Here is a 17,056-nt window from a genome sequence, read left to right as displayed (position 1 = left end):
TATGCTATGTGGTAATTTATGGACCTAATAGTTATCTAAAGCCATTTGCCACTGTTGCTGTATGTAGATTTTATTTTACTTGGTTTTTTATCTTATATTTTGGAAATGTACATCCAGGTGCTCCCCCCCTTTATTATTATTATTATTTTTGGGGGGGGACTAAGCTATAGCTTGCTTAGCTTATACGTACATCTGGCACTGACGGAGGCAGAACTGACTGCAGCCTGTAGAAATCAACTGAGAAATTCAAGATTTTAATGTTGCTCACAGTGAATGAACAGGCAGGTAGCAATAAAGAGCAAGTTTGTCAACATTTGAAGCCATGCAAGTCCTGGAAGGGAAGGCTTCTGCGTGCAACTGACACCTGGGTTTGGATGGGTCCTGAGGGGGCAATATAGGATGATTGGTCTCTCCTTGTATATATGGACAGTATCTTAGGAGGAGTGGCGTGGTGGTGGATGGAAAATATTGTGAGCCATTCTCTCAGCATCATTGCTTCCCTTTGCAATAAGCGGCTATATATATTTGGCATACGGATTCACATGCAACGGCATTAAAACACACGAAATAAGCCGTGAGCCGGGAAAAGCACAGTCCCCCGTCCTTCCTGCCGCTTCCTTTCGTTTTTGGGTGGACATCCTGCTGCAGCAGCTCAGTCCCCAATACGCCGGCGAAGACATCTGATATTCTCCGCGCCGCCCTAGGACACGTTTAAAACAGCTGCCGATGAAAATGCGGAATACTGGTACACGGAACCTGAGATGTGTCTCTCTTTTCTTTTATCTGTCGGCCAAAATGGATGCTCTTCGTTGCTGTTTTTTACTCCCGGAAGTTCAAGAAGCGGGTCGCTCTTGTATTTTTTCTAGTTCTAACTAATCGCGCGCGTCGGTCGCAGAGCGACGGCGTGTCGGGTTTCGCCCGCTGGGCGGCATTGTGACGTGGCAGAAGGCGGAAGCGATGTTGCGGCAGGTGGGGATGTGGGGGACAGCGGGTGGGTGACTCGGTTTCCTTGCGAGCAGGGCGGGTCAGAGGGAGTCCTTGAGGGGGCGCGAGTTGGGGGAGGGCTCGGGGGAGGGGCTAGATGGCTGGGGGGCCGCGGGGGAAAGTGGGTCGCAGGTGGGGTCGTTGTCTGGGGCTGCACGACTTGGGGGCTGCTTTGCTTACAGAGGAGGAAGGGGCGGGCGGCGGGATGAGCCTCACCACCGACCTCCTTTCCTCTATGCACAAAGCTAAGGGCTTGTTTGTTTGGGGGGGAAATGTTGCTTTCTTCGCACTTGGTTTTCTTTTACCCCTCTTCTTTTTTTTTGCATTTGCTTTATATGCATCGCATTTCTTTAGGATTTCCCAAACCCTAGAAGCTAGGCATCATTAGAAGGAAACACTCTGTGTCAAAATGAAGAGTAGCGGTGGCTGTGAAGTTTTTTCGGCCGTAGTAAACTAACATGATTCCAAGTTATTGGGGGGGGGGGAGTATTGGATTGTTGCTTTTATTTTGGTTATGTATTTTGTGGTTGTATATTCTAATTCTGTTCTGTGAACCGCCCAGAGATCTTCGAGTTCAGGGCTGTATATCAATTCAATCAACAAACAAACAAATAAGTTGCCACCACAACACACTTTGACTGCTGTATTCCTTGTGCACACATAGGAGTCAGTTTCATTTACCTTTGTGCTACTTATTTCTGAGTAAGCATATTTTTATTTGTATATTTTTATTATTTATTTATTCATACCCCACCTTTTTCCCTGACAGGGACTCGAAGGCAGCAAACATATTAAGTGGCAAATTTTCTTTCCAATTAATTGTCTTGGCGTTCTCCCAAATGATTTGGTTCTTGCTGTGCAAAGTGCCTTTTCATAATAATTAATACCCCTGAAAATGAAACTATATGAAATACCACTTTGAATGGTCCTTTAAGATGAGAAAATATTAAAATATCATTGGACTTTTTCAGGCATTTGCAGAAATTTACAAAATGCTGAAGGTTTTAAAAATGCATTAAAACCCCCCACATATTTCGGATCTGAAACAAGTGGCCAGAAAAAAATAGATAACTGACAACTACATTATCTAAGGAAAAGGATGTTTATGCAGTTGAAGTCATTACTGTTCTCTGAAATAATTTGTTATGCTCTATAATGTCTCAAGAGAACAGAGATCAGATAAAGTGTTCAGAATGTATTGTCTGACTGTATAAGCTGCCCTCCTGTGGTCAGTGCGTCTGACTGTTAGCCAGAAGGTTGGGGGTTCAAGCTTACCAAGGGATGGCTGTGGCAGGATTCCTGCATTGCAGGGGTTGGACTAGATGACCCTTCCAACTCTACAATTCTATGATTTTATGTAATCTCACCACTGATGTTGTCTTTTCTAACCTTGCCCATGTGCTTGTCCAGGACAGTAGTGATGACACAGAAGATGTGTCACTCTTTGATGCTGATGATGAAACCTCCAGGAGGCCGAAGAAATCAAAGATCAAGTAAGTAATTGCTAGAATTGTCTTGGGCTGCCGTCTCTTTGGTACAAGACCTGTCATTTCTTGTGTCTGTCTGTTGTGGGAGTGAGCTTGGGGGAAATAAAAGCTCTGGCACTGGCTTTCTTATATGCTTTATTGAATAGCTTTCTTGTAGGATTTCTGTCTTGAATATCATATGATATATATATTTAAATTTCACATGCTTTATATTCTTGTTTTGTATGGGTCAAAATAGGTCACATCAAATATATATAGAGAGAGAGTCTGCATCTAATAAGTATTTTTGATATATTTTGGTAAGGAATCAACCATACTGTCTGTATCTAGTAAGAAGTATTTTTGATATATTTTGGTAAGGAATCAGTCATAGAGAAATCCAGTCAAGCTGGGCAAGGGCTTCCATTCTAATAGCTCTGGAAACCCTTCCCATTTACCTTGAGGAAATGGCACTGTGGTGCTATTCTGGAAATAGACCAGGATTATATGAAATGGAGGAGATCTTGTGACGCAACCCCATGCTCTTTGTTTGTGCTGGGGACCATGTAAATTTGATCACAGCAGGAGTTTGATTGCCTTAACTGCCATGTAGGTACTAAGGCCTGTGGATGCATATGGAATCACAATTGGGGTCTCTTGCCACCCGTAGGGAATTGTGGCTGCAGCACTGGATAGGAAGCTCTCTTGTAGTAAGTCAGACCAGTGGTCCATTCAGCTCACTGTTGTCTACACTGGCTCTGTGGGATTTCAGACGGGTCTTTTTCAGCTCTACCTGGAGATGCTGATGATGAAACCTCGGACCTTCTGCTCTGCTACTGTGATATGGCCCTTCCCTTCATGGAACAGCCCCCCAATGTTGCATGCCATCCACTTTGTTTTAAGTTTTATCACAGATATTGTTCTGCATCACCTCGATTATTTATATCCATTGGTGGTATATAAGATTATTTGCAAATAAATAAAACCTTATCAACCAAAGACTTTTGGGGGCTAAAAATAAAATTCAAAATGCTACAGTGGATAGCTTTCCAGACAACTCAGCATTTGCTTGCCAATGCATTGTTGCTGCTATGGTTTATTTATACTGTCTGACACAAAGGGTGTGTTTATGTTCTTATCCAGGTGCAAGAAACCTGGTTTGGAGCATTTACAGATGCTGGCATGCTAAGGTGGCTTTGAAATTCTCTAGTTCAGAGTGAGCAAAGAAAAATTGATCCAAACAGAGTAAATGGATTTGACATATGCATAGCATTGAATGCACAATGTATCATTAAGCACAGAACTGCTCCAGGCCAGTCTTCTGGTGTCTGAAAGTGTTTGACAAAGCTCTGGATAGGTTCCATCTGAATGATTTACCTGTGCATGCAGATTATTATTTTAGAAGGAAATAGATGTATTCTTCTGAACTGCAATGTTTACTTGCCGCTGTATTCTTAGCAAACTTTGCAAGGAAGTGCTGTTAGAGAGGTCTATCTCACCAGCTAAAGATTGACGCTTTCTGTCTGCCCACACTGATTATGCTATGGTAATTAATTAGTTGGTTTTTATAATTACTTCTGTTTTTATGAAGTGCCATAACATGGAATTACGATTGAAACTATAACCCTTGTTAGGCCTTTTGATTTGGACAGAGTGAACAGATAAATGCATTACTAAATTATTGTCTACATGTGCCTTTTACAGACATCCAATAGCCTCCTTCTTTCACTTGTTTTTCCGGGTCAGTGCAATAATCGTCTACTTACTCTGTGAATTGTTAAGCAGCAGCTATATTGCCTGTATGGTGACGATCATCCTACTTCTGTCATGTGACTTTTGGGCAGTGAAGGTAAATACTGTTGGGAGTTTGTCGGTGCTATAACATGGCTGTTCTCAAAGGAGAGTGGGCAGATTGGCCAAGTTCTTAGATTTTGAATTAGAATTCTCTCTTCTAAATCCCTTAACTTCAGTAGGAAAAGTAAGCAAGTGTTTTTGCATGTACTCTCATACCTCTAGGTATGTGCAGAGTACATTTAACCTCTGAAGGAACAAGCTTCCTTTTGAAAGCGTGGGGGGGATAGGGTATTGATTAAACCCAGGGTATCCCTAGTCCTGGTGTGATACACTAACCACTACACCACAATGGCTGCCAACATGAATTGAGATCCAGCCATTTCTCGGGATGATTGTAACTGGCTGGTTTCATGCAGAGAGGCATCTAGACCGCTCCTGAGTAGAACTCAGCATCTGTGATGGAGTTGCACCCTACATACCACCCATGTAAAGCCATTTGGTGGGGAGGAATACAAAAAAATAAATACCCCCCCTTTTCAGACTGCAGTCCCCTCTAGGGCATGAGATGTCTGTGGTTTCCCAAGGTGCTGCAAATCCCAGGCACATTCAGAAGCATCCAAAGCCACCAGGCAGGCTGCTATGTAATAGGAGGAATCAATTCATTCCTGCCTTCACTTATCCCATGGAGTAATTTCGTATTTCTCTCTCTAGAATGTCACAGGGAGGTTGATGGTCGGCCTCCGCTGGTGGAACCAAGTTGATGATGACGGCAAAAGCCACTGGGTGTTTGAAGCCAGGAAGGTAAAGTTCTCCCAGTCCTTGAGAGAAGTCTGCAGTTGGTGGTATATGGTGTTGTTTTCCAGGGCTGTAGACATCTTTCATTCAATATGCCATTTGGGGGACATAAGACAGGTTGAACTGGAGCAACAGTTAATGTGGGTGTGAAATCTGGCTTTCCCTATCCTCTGCTTTAGAGACAATGCTACAAAGACCTGTCATGAATTTCCCAGCGAAAGAACACAGATTATATTACTGAACATGGAATAGAGTATTTACAGTTAGGCATATAAAGACCAAACTATATTTATACAAGCTATATGAACTGTGATGGGATAATGAGCTGCTTGTGCGTAAAAGCTTGATCCCTCTGGTGTTTGGCTGGTCAACCAAACCGAGGCACTAACGGAGCCTCCCAAGGCATGACTCCGTTAGTCGCTGGTAGAATCTGACAGTGGGCGTCTACGAAATTTACGCCAACATAAAAGTTGTTTCACGGACATGCGCCTTCGTGACTCTCTGCGTGACAGCTTCCGGCGAAGGGTGGGAGTTGCCAACGGGGGTCTTGTTACCTCTGCACTATTCTCACTAGAAGTATCCCAGAGCCCTCCCTCCTCCGACTCCCCTTCTGCCGGAGCTTCTGCTCTCCCCCTGCTGGTTCCCTCCTCCGCTGCAGAATCTCTCCTAGTCTGCTGGAGCCTCTGCACCATCTCTCTTTCCGATGGCAGTTCCCTGACATCCACCTCCCCCTCAGGGCCCCCTTCACCCCCCGCTTTCTCTCCCACTGGCGGTGAGGGCGGAAAGCCCCTAAAGGAACTCTCATCGTCGTCCGAGGATTCAAACACTTCTAACCATGGCGTACCGTCTCTCTCCCCGTCTTCCTCTTCTTCGTCGGAGTCGGCTTCCTCACCCACCCCTGACTCTGGGAACCCTCCAAACTCTCCTTCCTCATCGGTGGTCCCAAAGTGTTCCCTTCTAAATCGTGCCACGGGTTGCGGTTTTTTTGGGAAACGCCGATGAAATGTTTCTATTAAAACCTCGTCATTGACTACCTCAGCTGGTACCCAAGTGTTTTCCGACTCTACTTCCCCCTCCCATTCTACCAGATATTCCACCTGATCCCCCTTCCACCTGGAATCAATGATTCCTGCCACGTTCATGTCGCGTTCTCTCTCTTCTATCACGGGCGTTCGGGAGACCTCTCTCTCACGCTCCCCCCCCCCATTCACGTCCCTCTCGGTACGGCGACAGTAATGACCTGTGAAATACTGGGTGCAATTTCATGTGACTGGGCAGTCTGAGTTTGAATGCTACTGGGTTCACCTGCTGTATGACCTCAAAGGGTCCCAATCTTTTGGGTTTCAGTTTCTTACAACCCCCCTTGAAAGGTAGTCCCTGGGTGGATAGCCACACCCGGTCTCCCACCCTTATAGTTTCACCTTCCCTCCTATTTCTGTCTGCTTGCTTTTTATATTCTTCCTTGGCTCTCTCTAAGTTAAGTTGTAGCTGACGGTGGATGGCTTCCATCTCTTCAACAAAATGTTCCGCCGCCGGCACGCTCCACCTCTCCCCTCCTTCTCCTGGAAATGCCCTGGGATGACACCCATAATTTGCCATAAAGGGACTCATCCCTGTGGACACGTTCTCAGCGTTGTTGTAGGCAAATTCTGCCAGAGGTAACTTATCTACCCAATCATTTTCTCGGTCCTTTACATAACACCTCAGGTATTGTTGTAAAATCCCGTTTGCCCTTTCCGCTTGCCCATTTGTTTCCGGGTGCCGGGCAGTGGAGAAATTGATTTCCACGTGCAGTAAGCTCATAAGTTTCCTCCAGAACCTGGAAGTAAACTGTTTCCCTCTGTCGCTGACCACCCTCAAGGGGGCGCCATGCAACCGGAAAATATGCTCTACGAACAACTTGGCGGTTTCCTCCGCTGTGACCGCATGTGAACAGGCTATAAAATGACACATCTTAGTTAATAGATCTACCACTACCATGACCGCCGTTTTGCCCTTGGATTTTGGCAGGTCCGTCATAAAATCTATGGAGACTGCCTCCCATGGCCTTTCTGGTGTGGGTAAGGGTTGTAAGAGCCCCGCTGGCGCCACCCTCTCCCCTTTCGCTCGCTGGCACCTGTCGCAACCCCTGACATATTCCCGTACGTCCTCCCTCACCTTGGGCCACCAAAACTCCCTGGTAACCAACCACATGGTTTTGTGCTGTCCAAAATGCCCCGCTGTGGGGCTATCATGCAACTGCTTGAGTACCCTGCCCCTCAGTTCCCCATCGGGTATGTACAGTGCCCCTTTGTAATACAACGCCCCACTCTTTTCTTCAAACCCCCCTGTGTTCTCCTCTGTCCTCCTGAGTTCTCTGAGTTTCTCTTGGGCGTATTCGTCGTTCTCCGTACCCTCTAACAGTTCTTTCTGCCCCACCAAAGCCGCCCCACACACCCAGCAGTCTTCAGGGATTACATGCCTTGCTTCCGGCGCGCCCTCCCCCTCTAAGTACTCAGGCTTTCTGGAAAGAGCGTCCGCCCTTACGTTCTCGGACCCTGGCACGTAACGAATCTCAAAATTGAATTTGGAGAACTCCTGGGCCCATCTCACTTGTCTCTGGTTCAGCACTCGGGCTGTTCTCCAGTACTCCAGATTTTTGTGGTCAGTCCGGACGTGAACCTTGTGCTGCGCCCCAATCAGCAAGTGCCGCCATCTCCGGAATGCTTCATGAATGGCGAGCAGTTCTCGGTCGTATACTATGTAGTTCCTCTCGGATTTGTTCAACTTCCGCGAGAAGAATGCACACGGTCTCCATTCAGACGTATCTTTCCCCGGCTGGAGAAGCACGGCCCCTACCGCTCGGTCTGATGCGTCAGTCTCCACTCGCATTGGTTGCTGTAGATCCACGTGCAAAAGTTGCTCCTCCGACGCAAACGCTGCCTTTAAGCGTTCAAATGCCCGTTGCGCTTCTTCCGTCCAAGCAAATTTTTTCTTGCTGCTAAGACAATCCGTGATGGGCGCGGTTAAATGGGCAAAGTTCTTGATGAACTTCCTATAGAAGTTTCCGAAGCCCAGGAACCTTTGCACGTCCTTCTTGGTCTTTGCTGTTTTCCATTCCAGTACCGCTTGAACCTTGCTGGGATCCATAGCCAACCCCTTGTCAGACAACCGGTACCCCAGGAATTCCACCTCCCTGCTATGAAACTGGCATTTCTCCAGTTTCACCCACAGCCGATTTTCTCGCAGTTTGCTCAGTACTTCTCTAACATCTTGCACATGCTGCTCCTCATTCTCTGAGTACACCAGGACGTCATCTAAGAACGCCACGCAGTTCTTGTAGAGCAATGGCCCCAGGACGTGATTCATGAATGATTGAAAGCAGGCGGAGCCCCCTTGTAATCCGAAAGGCATAACTAGGTACTCAAACGCCCCCAAGGGGGTGAACATAGTGGTCTTCCACTCATCCCCCTTCCTCACACGTATCAAGTTATATGCCCCCCTAAGGTCCAGCTTGGTAAAAATCTTCCCTTTTCTCACCCGTGTCAGAATGTCATCAATTCTGGGCATAGGGAAAGTCACTGGTTCTGACACAGCATTTAGAGCCCTGAAATCACACACAAGCCTGGGTTTGCCCGTGTTTTTTTTGTCCACAAAGAACACTGGGCTGCCCCCCACCGCTCGTGACTCTCTGATGAAACCTCGCTTGAGGTTCTTGTCAATGAACTCCCTTAACTCCTGCATCTCACGGTCTGACATGGCATACAGCTTGCCCACTGGCAATTGTGCTCCTGGGAGTAAGGTGATTTGACAGTCAAAGGGTCTGTGCGGGGGCAGTTTATCTGCTTCCTTTTCACTGAAGACGTCAATCAAATCAGCGTATTGTGGTGGCACCTTCCCCTTGTCAGTCACTTCCATCCCTGCTAGAGTGGCTCTGGCCCCTGCCTGACCCTCTCCCTCCTTGCAGTGTTCTAGGCAATGTGCTGATCCAAAGGAAACCACCCTCTGATGCCAGCCTACTAGCGGATCGTGTAGTGCCAGCCAGCTCATTCCCAGAATGATGGGAGCTCCTCCCAAGGTGGCTACATTAAACGCTATCAGTTCTGTGTGTCTTGCCACCCTCATAATCATTGGTACAGTCTGTTGGCTCACTTCTCCCCCCAACAGTTCCCTCCCATCAATCGTGGTTACTTGCAAAGGCTTACTTAATGGGAGAGTTTGTATCTGATGTTCAGCAGCAAACTCCTTACTCATGAAATTACAGGAGCTGCCTGAATCCAATAGTGCTTTTATCTTTAGTGGGTGTCCGTTTGACAGTTCCAGCAACACCTCTATCACAAGCGCTGGTCTTGGAGGTTCCGGCGTGGGCACATTCACTACTCCCTGGCCTGGCTGCTGTGCCCTGATGTTGGCAACCAGGCGTTGGCTTTTACTTGTTCCTCTATTTCTCCTTCCTCCTTTTCCCCAACAGTTCCCGCCATGCCCTGCCATTCCTTCCTTTGCGGACAAACTCTGGCAAAGTGCCCTGGCTGTTGGCAGAGATAACATCTCTTGGCACTCTTTCCCTCCTTCTTCCGCCCTTCACTGGTGTTTGAAACTGCGCGCGCGCGCGCTGTTCCCAGTTCCATCGGCTCTGCGGGCGGGAAAGACTGCTCCGGAATCTCTGGAATGCGGAAGTCCTTCCAACGTTCCCCCTTTCCTTCCCGCTTTTCCAAAGCTCTTGCTTCTTGGCGCGCTCCTATGGACAGCGCAGATTTAGTCAGCTGATCCATAGACTCCGCCCTGGGCACCCGGGAAAGTTCATCTTTCACTGTCGGAGAGAGCCCTTCTTCAAATAACATTTGAATAGGTTCACTTGCTAGATCCCACCCCAGTCTATGAATAAGCATAGTGAACTCAGTCCAGTACTCACGTACAGATCGGCTCCCCTGTTTGCACGCCATCAACTGCCTCCGCACCACCCCCTGCTCAATCTCGCTGGAAAACATCAAGTCCATGGCGCGAAAAAACTTCCTCGTGTCCTTTAAGATATCATTATTGGCTGCCATCAGGGGTCGAACCCAGTCCTTCGCCCCTCCCTTTAGATGGCTAATTACGGACGCCACTCTAGAGCTCTCATCGGTGAAGTCATCAAACAGTAGATTGAGAGCATATTGCATCTCCGTTCTAAAGGCTTGATAGTTCCTGGGATCCCCCCCAAATCTCTGCACCAATCCAGGCACCTTTCTGGCAAGTGGGGCGGTTTTCCCCTTATCCGCATCTTGAGCCCTCCTCTCCTCAAGCCTCGCCGTTTGCAGCGCGAGCTGGACCTCCAACGCCCTGTACCTTTCCTCCAGGCTTGGACCTGCTCCAGCTCCAGCTCCTGTGGTTCCGGCTGGTTCGCTCATGATGCCCTCTGCTTGCACAAGCTGCTTTCAAAGACTGTCAGATTGCTGTGATGGGATAATGAGCTGCTTGTGCGTAAAAGCTTGATCCCTCTGGTGTTTGGCTGGTCAACCAAACCGAGGCACTAACGGAGCCTCCCAAGGCATGACTCCGTTAGTCGCTGGTAGAATCTGACAGTGGGCGTCTACGAAATTTACGCCAACATAAAAGTTGTTTCACGGACATGCGCCTTCGTGACTCTCTGCGTGACAGCTTCCGGCGAAGGGTGGGAGTTGCCAACGGGGGTCTTGTTACCTCTGCACTATTCTCACTAGAAGTATCCCAGAGCCCTCCCTCCTCCGACTCCCCTTCTGCCGGAGCTTCTGCTCTCCCCCTGCTGGTTCCCTCCTCCGCTGCAGAATCTCTCCTAGTCTGCTGGAGCCTCTGCACCATCTCTCTTTCCGATGGCAGTTCCCTGACATGAACAGTGATGTCAACTGTTTTGTACTAACCAGATTTCATTAAGTGTTTCGGAGCCTGTATAGCAGAATACCCTGGTTACTATTAAAACGATGGCATGTAACTTTTAATTATTGAAATGTAACTTTTAATTATTGTGAAGTCTTACAATGGAAAAGGAGAAGCCTTGTGGCAGGAAGCAAACATCCTAGAGCTTGGTCTTGATCCAGTAATAATATGTGGGATTCAAGCCCTGTTACATCTGTACAGGCCTTTAAAATGATAGGAATAATGAGCATTCCAAAGATAAAATAACCTTCACCTCCACTATGGCTACTCTGAGATACTATTTCCAGTTGTGGCATGCTTTCCTTCCCCATTATTTATAGAAGAATTCATTGATTTTAGTTGGCTAGTAGTGGAACACCTCTCATCATTATTCGACTAACACTCATTTTCAGTATATGCAGCACTGCTCAAAAACTACTTTGGTTTGATCCTTTATTTTGCTGTATGCAATTAAAATATCACATTCTGTTACTTAAAAAATACCTCAGCTGCTTTTCATTCGGATGTTTTAGTTCAGTTTGCTGAATGATCTTTTTTTCAGGCTATTGTATGTCCAAGGTCAGTGCTCCCAATTTTTAGAAGCTTTATAAAGAGGCTATTGTGTCATGGCATTGTGCCATGCCTGGAAATGTTGGGGTGATGGTTTGTGGCTTAAGGTGGTGGAAATCCATGGTATTCTGATTAGGTGGCTCTTTTTTTCCCCTTCTAAAATAACAGGCTGAAATATATTTTTCTCAGTAGGAAACATGGTTGCAAAAATGCAGTTAAGTGTTCTACCTGTATGACTTGCCAGTGCAATTTTTAGGTCCTGCTGGTTCAGAGCATTACATTTGGTAAGCCACGTTAAAAAAGAAAACTTCTGTATTTCTCTCCAAATTATTAGGCATCTGCTCAGACGAAGAAAACAACATCAGAAGCAGAGTCCAGAATCTTCTGGCTAGGGCTTATCAGCTGCCCTTTGCTCTGGGTGATTTTTGCCTTCAGCGCCCTGTTTTCTTTCAAAGTTAAGTGGCTGGTGAGTGGCCTGCTTGGCAAATATCTGACTGAACTTGTTCCTTTGAGTGTAATGAGACCTGAATTCCGCTACATGTCTTTGTCATCTCTCTCCACAGGCAATAGTGATAATGGGTGTGACATTGCAAGGGGCCAATCTGTATGGCTATATCCGGTGCAAAGTAGGCAGCAGGAAGAACCTGACCAGTGTGGCGACCTCTTACCTAGGCAGGCAGCTCCTGCGTCAGGTACTTGAGATTTTGTTTGCATGGCCATTTTTCCTGCTTCCCAGAGTGTATTTTGGTGCTTATCAATTGATTTTGCATTCCTTGAATTCATTGTGGCCCAGATATTGGCAGGCTTTTTGAATTCAGTCTAAATCACAGTATGATTACTGGAAAGAGAGTTTGTTCTGAGCTTCACAGGTACATTACTTCACAATTTTTCCTCTGCCTTATCCTTCTGAGAAAGTAAAGTACAGGATCTTTAATGTGCCCTGTTCTGTAGTTTGCCGGGCACCTGGAACCATGTGGAGAAAGGAGAATTGTTTCCTCAAGGCCTGTGGCTTAATGACCACCTTGAGAAAGACAACAAGTCTTTCTGTACATCTCCCAGTGCTCGTCTTTGACTTTTCCCACACCTCCTTTCCTATTCGGTGAGGCAGGAGGGCACATCCTTTTGGGGTCCTAAGACCTTGTGAGTTTGTGGCCACACTGCCTTCTCCACACTCATTCACCCTCTCTTCTCTTAGCATGTAGGGATGAGTAGTTTTAAACCCCTCCTGCCAGCATGTCAACATCCCATTGAGCCACGAAACTGATTGGCTCTGGGAGGAGTATGCTCATCAGATCGATGCAAGGTGCAGAGCACAGTAACAGTAAGTCCCATGTAGTTCCTTGGAGCCCCTGAATTCCTTAGAGGAAAAGTCCAAATATTGACAAAAGCAATCCAGCCATCTGTAATTTGGGTCATTCCCTTCTGTTTCTTCCTTCTCATTCCTGATGTTGCCTTGCCTTTTGATAAATGCTAATACAGCATTGTTTTCTCTGAAAAGATGTGTGGCTTCCATCTTCTGGGATCTTTCTATAGGGCATTATTTCTCAAAGCCTTGGCCATGCAAAGTTTGTAACAGTTTTTAATTGGTCCAGAAAATAATAGGAGGCTGCTTCAGGGTTTTCAACATAAGACCCGTATATTACTGTCCACACTTATATCATTTTTAAAAAAGGTTTCCAGGTCTCGGGGAGTGAAAATGATGCCCAGCTAATTATCCATAAGTGAGGTTCAGAATCCTGAAATCCAGGGTTTCTCAATGAGAAGTTACAAATTAAGCAATACTAGATGATTAACAATTAGTTCAGTATCTCAGCTGATAACAGAGGGTCTGAGCAGGATACCTTCCTCCACTATCCACACTCAATCATTTAATTCTTGTTTTGGCCCTCTGCTGCTCTTTAGCCTTCTACCCTGCTGCTATTTAAAAAGATATTAAAGGGAATACTTTTCCAAAGTTGGGAACAGTTCAGCTTCTTGGTGATCTTTCTCCCCCAGGCAATTCCCCTGTCTTTTAAAGTCCTGATCTAATGCTGCTTTCTTTCCTTTTATAGACTGTGCCCAAAGAGGAGCAAGCAGTGTCTTGAAGATCAGGAAGAGTCCCATTTTGTTTTCAATTCCTTCTGGAGAATGAGAAATATTTCCTTGACCCCCTGTACAGAAGATTTATAATCTATGTGTGGATTTTTCGTAATTAAATGCATCTTCTAGAAATGCATCTTCTAGAAATGCAGGTTACCTCTCATATTCCTTACAGCTTCTATTTTGCAGAGTCCTTCTTGTGCTCTCTAGGTGCAATAGCTCCACTTATACATAAGTAAAATATATTGATGGCAGAGAGTTCATGATAAGTACCACGGTTTATTGCCATCAGCATTTTTGTGAAATTTGAGGCAGTCCCAAAAGCTGAGAAGCCCTTTGAGCAGGGACTTGAGTAATCTCTCATCCCCTGGGAACTACAAAATCTGACCTCTAATATGAAATCTGAGATATTATCTACATAATTACAATATTATAGGTTTCTTGTTTTCTTTTAAAACGAGGAAGTATTTTAGCCCATAAATGTGGAGGGGGCAACTTGAAAAACATGTTGATAACTTCTTCTACCAGGAATTGGGGAAATTGCGGTAGAGTACCAATTTTGAAAGTTGAACAAAAGCACTTGGATGTCTCAACTTTCAAAACTGATTTCAGCTCAAACGTTTTCTTTTGTGTAGGACCTGAGACTTTTTAGTGTGGATTTCAGAGCACCTGGCTAGTACGGATTGGTCTCTTTCCCCTCCCTCTTCTTTATAAAACATTTTCTTTACTTTCTTGGGAGGACCAAATTCTCATGGTGCAACTATAAAGTAGGCTGCTAGGATTGCATCGGAGCAACCCTTTGTGGTTTTCGGCTTTTTTTCCTAAATAGCCAGCAGAGGTAAAAAGAAAGAGGAATGTATTTGCATCCTAATAAAGTTATGTAGAGTATTTAATGCATCTGGCCATCCTTTCCTTGGTAATAAGTTAATATAGGTAAAACATGCTGTAGGTAATCAGTAGAAAGTAGAGAAGATTCATGCTGATGTGATTATAACAGACCTTTCCTATAGAATTTTATCTCTGTTCTTGCCACAGGAGATAAATAACTAATGTGGTAGTCCATATTTTCGTATAGAATATCTGCAAACCTGACTTCAGAACCCTTCCTCCTTTTACAGATACGTAATAGCTGTGTTCCAGTGTGGTGTCTCAAGCTTGCATGCTTCTCTCCCATCTGTTCCTCTAGCGCACCCATAGGGCGATCAGAAGGTTTTGCTTCTGTTTTCACCGACCCCAGTTCAGTGTTATGCCTGAACCTTGACAAGAGTGTGGTTTGTATTAACTGTGGTTTACAGAAGCGTGTCAATTTCAAACTGTGTGTTAAGAAATTGGCTTGTTTCAATAAACAAACCATGGTATGAGCAACCACACTTTGGATGAGTATACTCTTGATTAATTGGAAAGAGAAGCCAAGGCTTCCCATCTCTTCTTCATGGCTGAGGGATGGGTGAGGGCATGAGTCTGAGGCTCATTTACCTAATGCTTATACCATAGTTTAGCGCTCTGTTCAAACACAGCCAATGCCAGTTAAAGGTCCAGTGCACATATTGCCCCAATGTGTCCATGCTACAGACATTGTGGGACAGGAAAGCATCTGTGGCTTGCATGCATGTGTTCACATACATGAACATGTGTTCACATACATGCACACTCCCGTGCACATAAAATGTATTATATGAACTGGAGCTTGTTTTCATGCAGTCATATGTATTCTGCATCCATGTAATCTTCCCATCTACATATGGGGTGTTATTGTGTGCATGCACAACATTCTACAGGTATAGAATGCAAGCCTGAGACGACTTCTCCTGCATCACTTGTAGAGCAACTCAGTGCAGTATGAGAATGAACCCTAAGATACTGGAACACCAAACCATTACATTTTAAAAAGGGTAATTTAACTGGTTCAATTTGAGAAGGGTGTGTGTGTTAAATTTGGGGGCTCGTTCATACACACAACCTGTGATGGCCAGAGGAATTAGAAAAACTACCTTGAGCCAGTCATCTGCTTGTTAAAGTCACAGTCACATTTCATCCAGGATTAGGATTGTGGTCCTTTACATCAAACGACCCTCTTTAAAAACTGCATTTCCTCACACTCCCTTTGGAGTCATGTGAACAGGCTCCTGGATTGACCATATTATGTAGCTGGCTGGCTGGCTGGGTTACTTTCAGACAAAGTGCTAAATCATACGAGCATTACTAACGCTGGCTGGATGCAGTTTTCTAATCAAATACAACACTTTTAATATGACATATTTGCATTAATCTCAAGGTGTTTAAATGGAAGTTGCAGCTGTATTATTCAATTACTGTTAAGAAAATGTAGTGAGATGACTGGCAAAGAAGCTCTGTTACAAAGAGGAGAATACAATGTTGTCTGATACTGGTTAAAAAGAAGAATCCATTTATTGGGCAACATTATATTCAACGGAGTGCTGAATACTGATAGTTAAATGTTTGTGTTTGGATATCTGGGTAATGTAAAGCTGTGGGTTATTGTTTCTTTGAGGGATACTAAAGCAATGTATTTAAAAATTCTTGTGCACGCTTGTGAAGCCTTTTGAATTAACATGTTTTTCAAAAGAAATATATTTTTTTAAAAGTTCTGTACCTTTGAACTGGTTTGATTAGTGTCCTGGATTTCTTTGCCTGCAGTGATGTGTAATGTCTGTCTGGCCGATTAACAAGCTTACATTTTTAACTTGGCCTCCTAAAGCCCTCCTTTTTTTGTATGTTGTGCTTGCCAGTATGGGTGGCTGCCAGTACCCATTTTTCACAGACCCGCATTTGATGTCTTTTGCAGAGAACCATCACCTAGTGCTCTGTGGGCCAGTGATGGGCATGGCCCAGAGGCAAAAGTCACCAGAGCAACCAATGAGACTTTTACCTTTGTACATGCAAAGTGTGAGTGTGTGCACATACACATACAAACATACACGTGCATGCAAGAGATATTGGCACAGTTATTGACAATCTCCTTTCTCCACAGGATCGTGTAGTCCTTTTTGTTCATATGAATGCCACTGCTAATTGTTAATCTTGATGACCAATCAGAAAGGGTTCTGTCCTCATTGGCTGGTCAATGGAACTCTAGGAAGAGGAGCCTGCTAATTGGTTGCTGGAATCCCCAAGGGAAGGTATAAGCAGCCCAAGAAGAGTTAAGCTTGGGATGCTACAGCACTGGTGTGATTTAGTGCTCTGAGTTTGCTATTAATGAGGCCATTGCAAGCCATAGCTAGGTCTGGCTCATTTTATTTATGTGTCAAGCTTCTAGACCACTCTTCATGCCACAGAGCCATTTCCAGCACCATTTGAAACGAAGCATTGTGCCATTGAAAATAAATAAAATACTGTTTAAAATTGCAGCAGATTAAAATGATGAAACAGCAGGACAACAAAAAACAATCCTAAGACCCAGAGTCGCTGGCGAAATGGTTGCCACATCAGGTAGTGACTGACAGATATAGGAATAGCCATTGCAGAGTGCATGCAACCGATAGATCTTTTATATGATT

General features: G+C 45.2%; 1 protein-coding gene across 3 annotated transcripts; it reads left to right on the top strand.

The window, feature by feature from the left end:
* The first annotated feature begins 880 nt into the window (after positions 1-880).
* Positions 881-16,147, top strand: LOC309360883 (Golgi apparatus membrane protein TVP23 homolog B). Of its 3 annotated transcripts, none has more exons than XM_081895845.1 (7): positions 881-969; positions 2,395-2,477; positions 4,155-4,299; positions 4,956-5,045; positions 11,794-11,925; positions 12,023-12,151; positions 13,511-16,147. In XM_081895845.1, the coding sequence occupies exons 1-7, from the start codon at positions 958-960 to the stop codon at positions 13,541-13,543; spliced, it is 624 nt and encodes a 207-aa protein (XP_081751971.1). In that variant the 5' UTR covers positions 881-957; the 3' UTR covers positions 13,544-16,147. The 3 variants fall into 3 exon arrangements, with proteins under 3 accessions (XP_081751971.1, XP_081751970.1, XP_081751972.1); XM_081895844.1 differs by lacking the exon at positions 881-969 and adding an exon at positions 1,242-1,277; XM_081895846.1 differs by lacking the exon at positions 881-969 and adding an exon at positions 1,668-1,686.
* Positions 16,148-17,056: the final 909 nt, after the last annotated feature.

Source organism: Podarcis melisellensis (assembly GCF_964234715.1).
Source record: "Podarcis melisellensis genome assembly, chromosome: 2".
Lineage (NCBI taxonomy): Eukaryota > Metazoa > Chordata > Lepidosauria > Squamata > Lacertidae > Podarcis > Podarcis melisellensis.
This window is presented reverse-complemented; position numbering and strand designations above follow the sequence as displayed.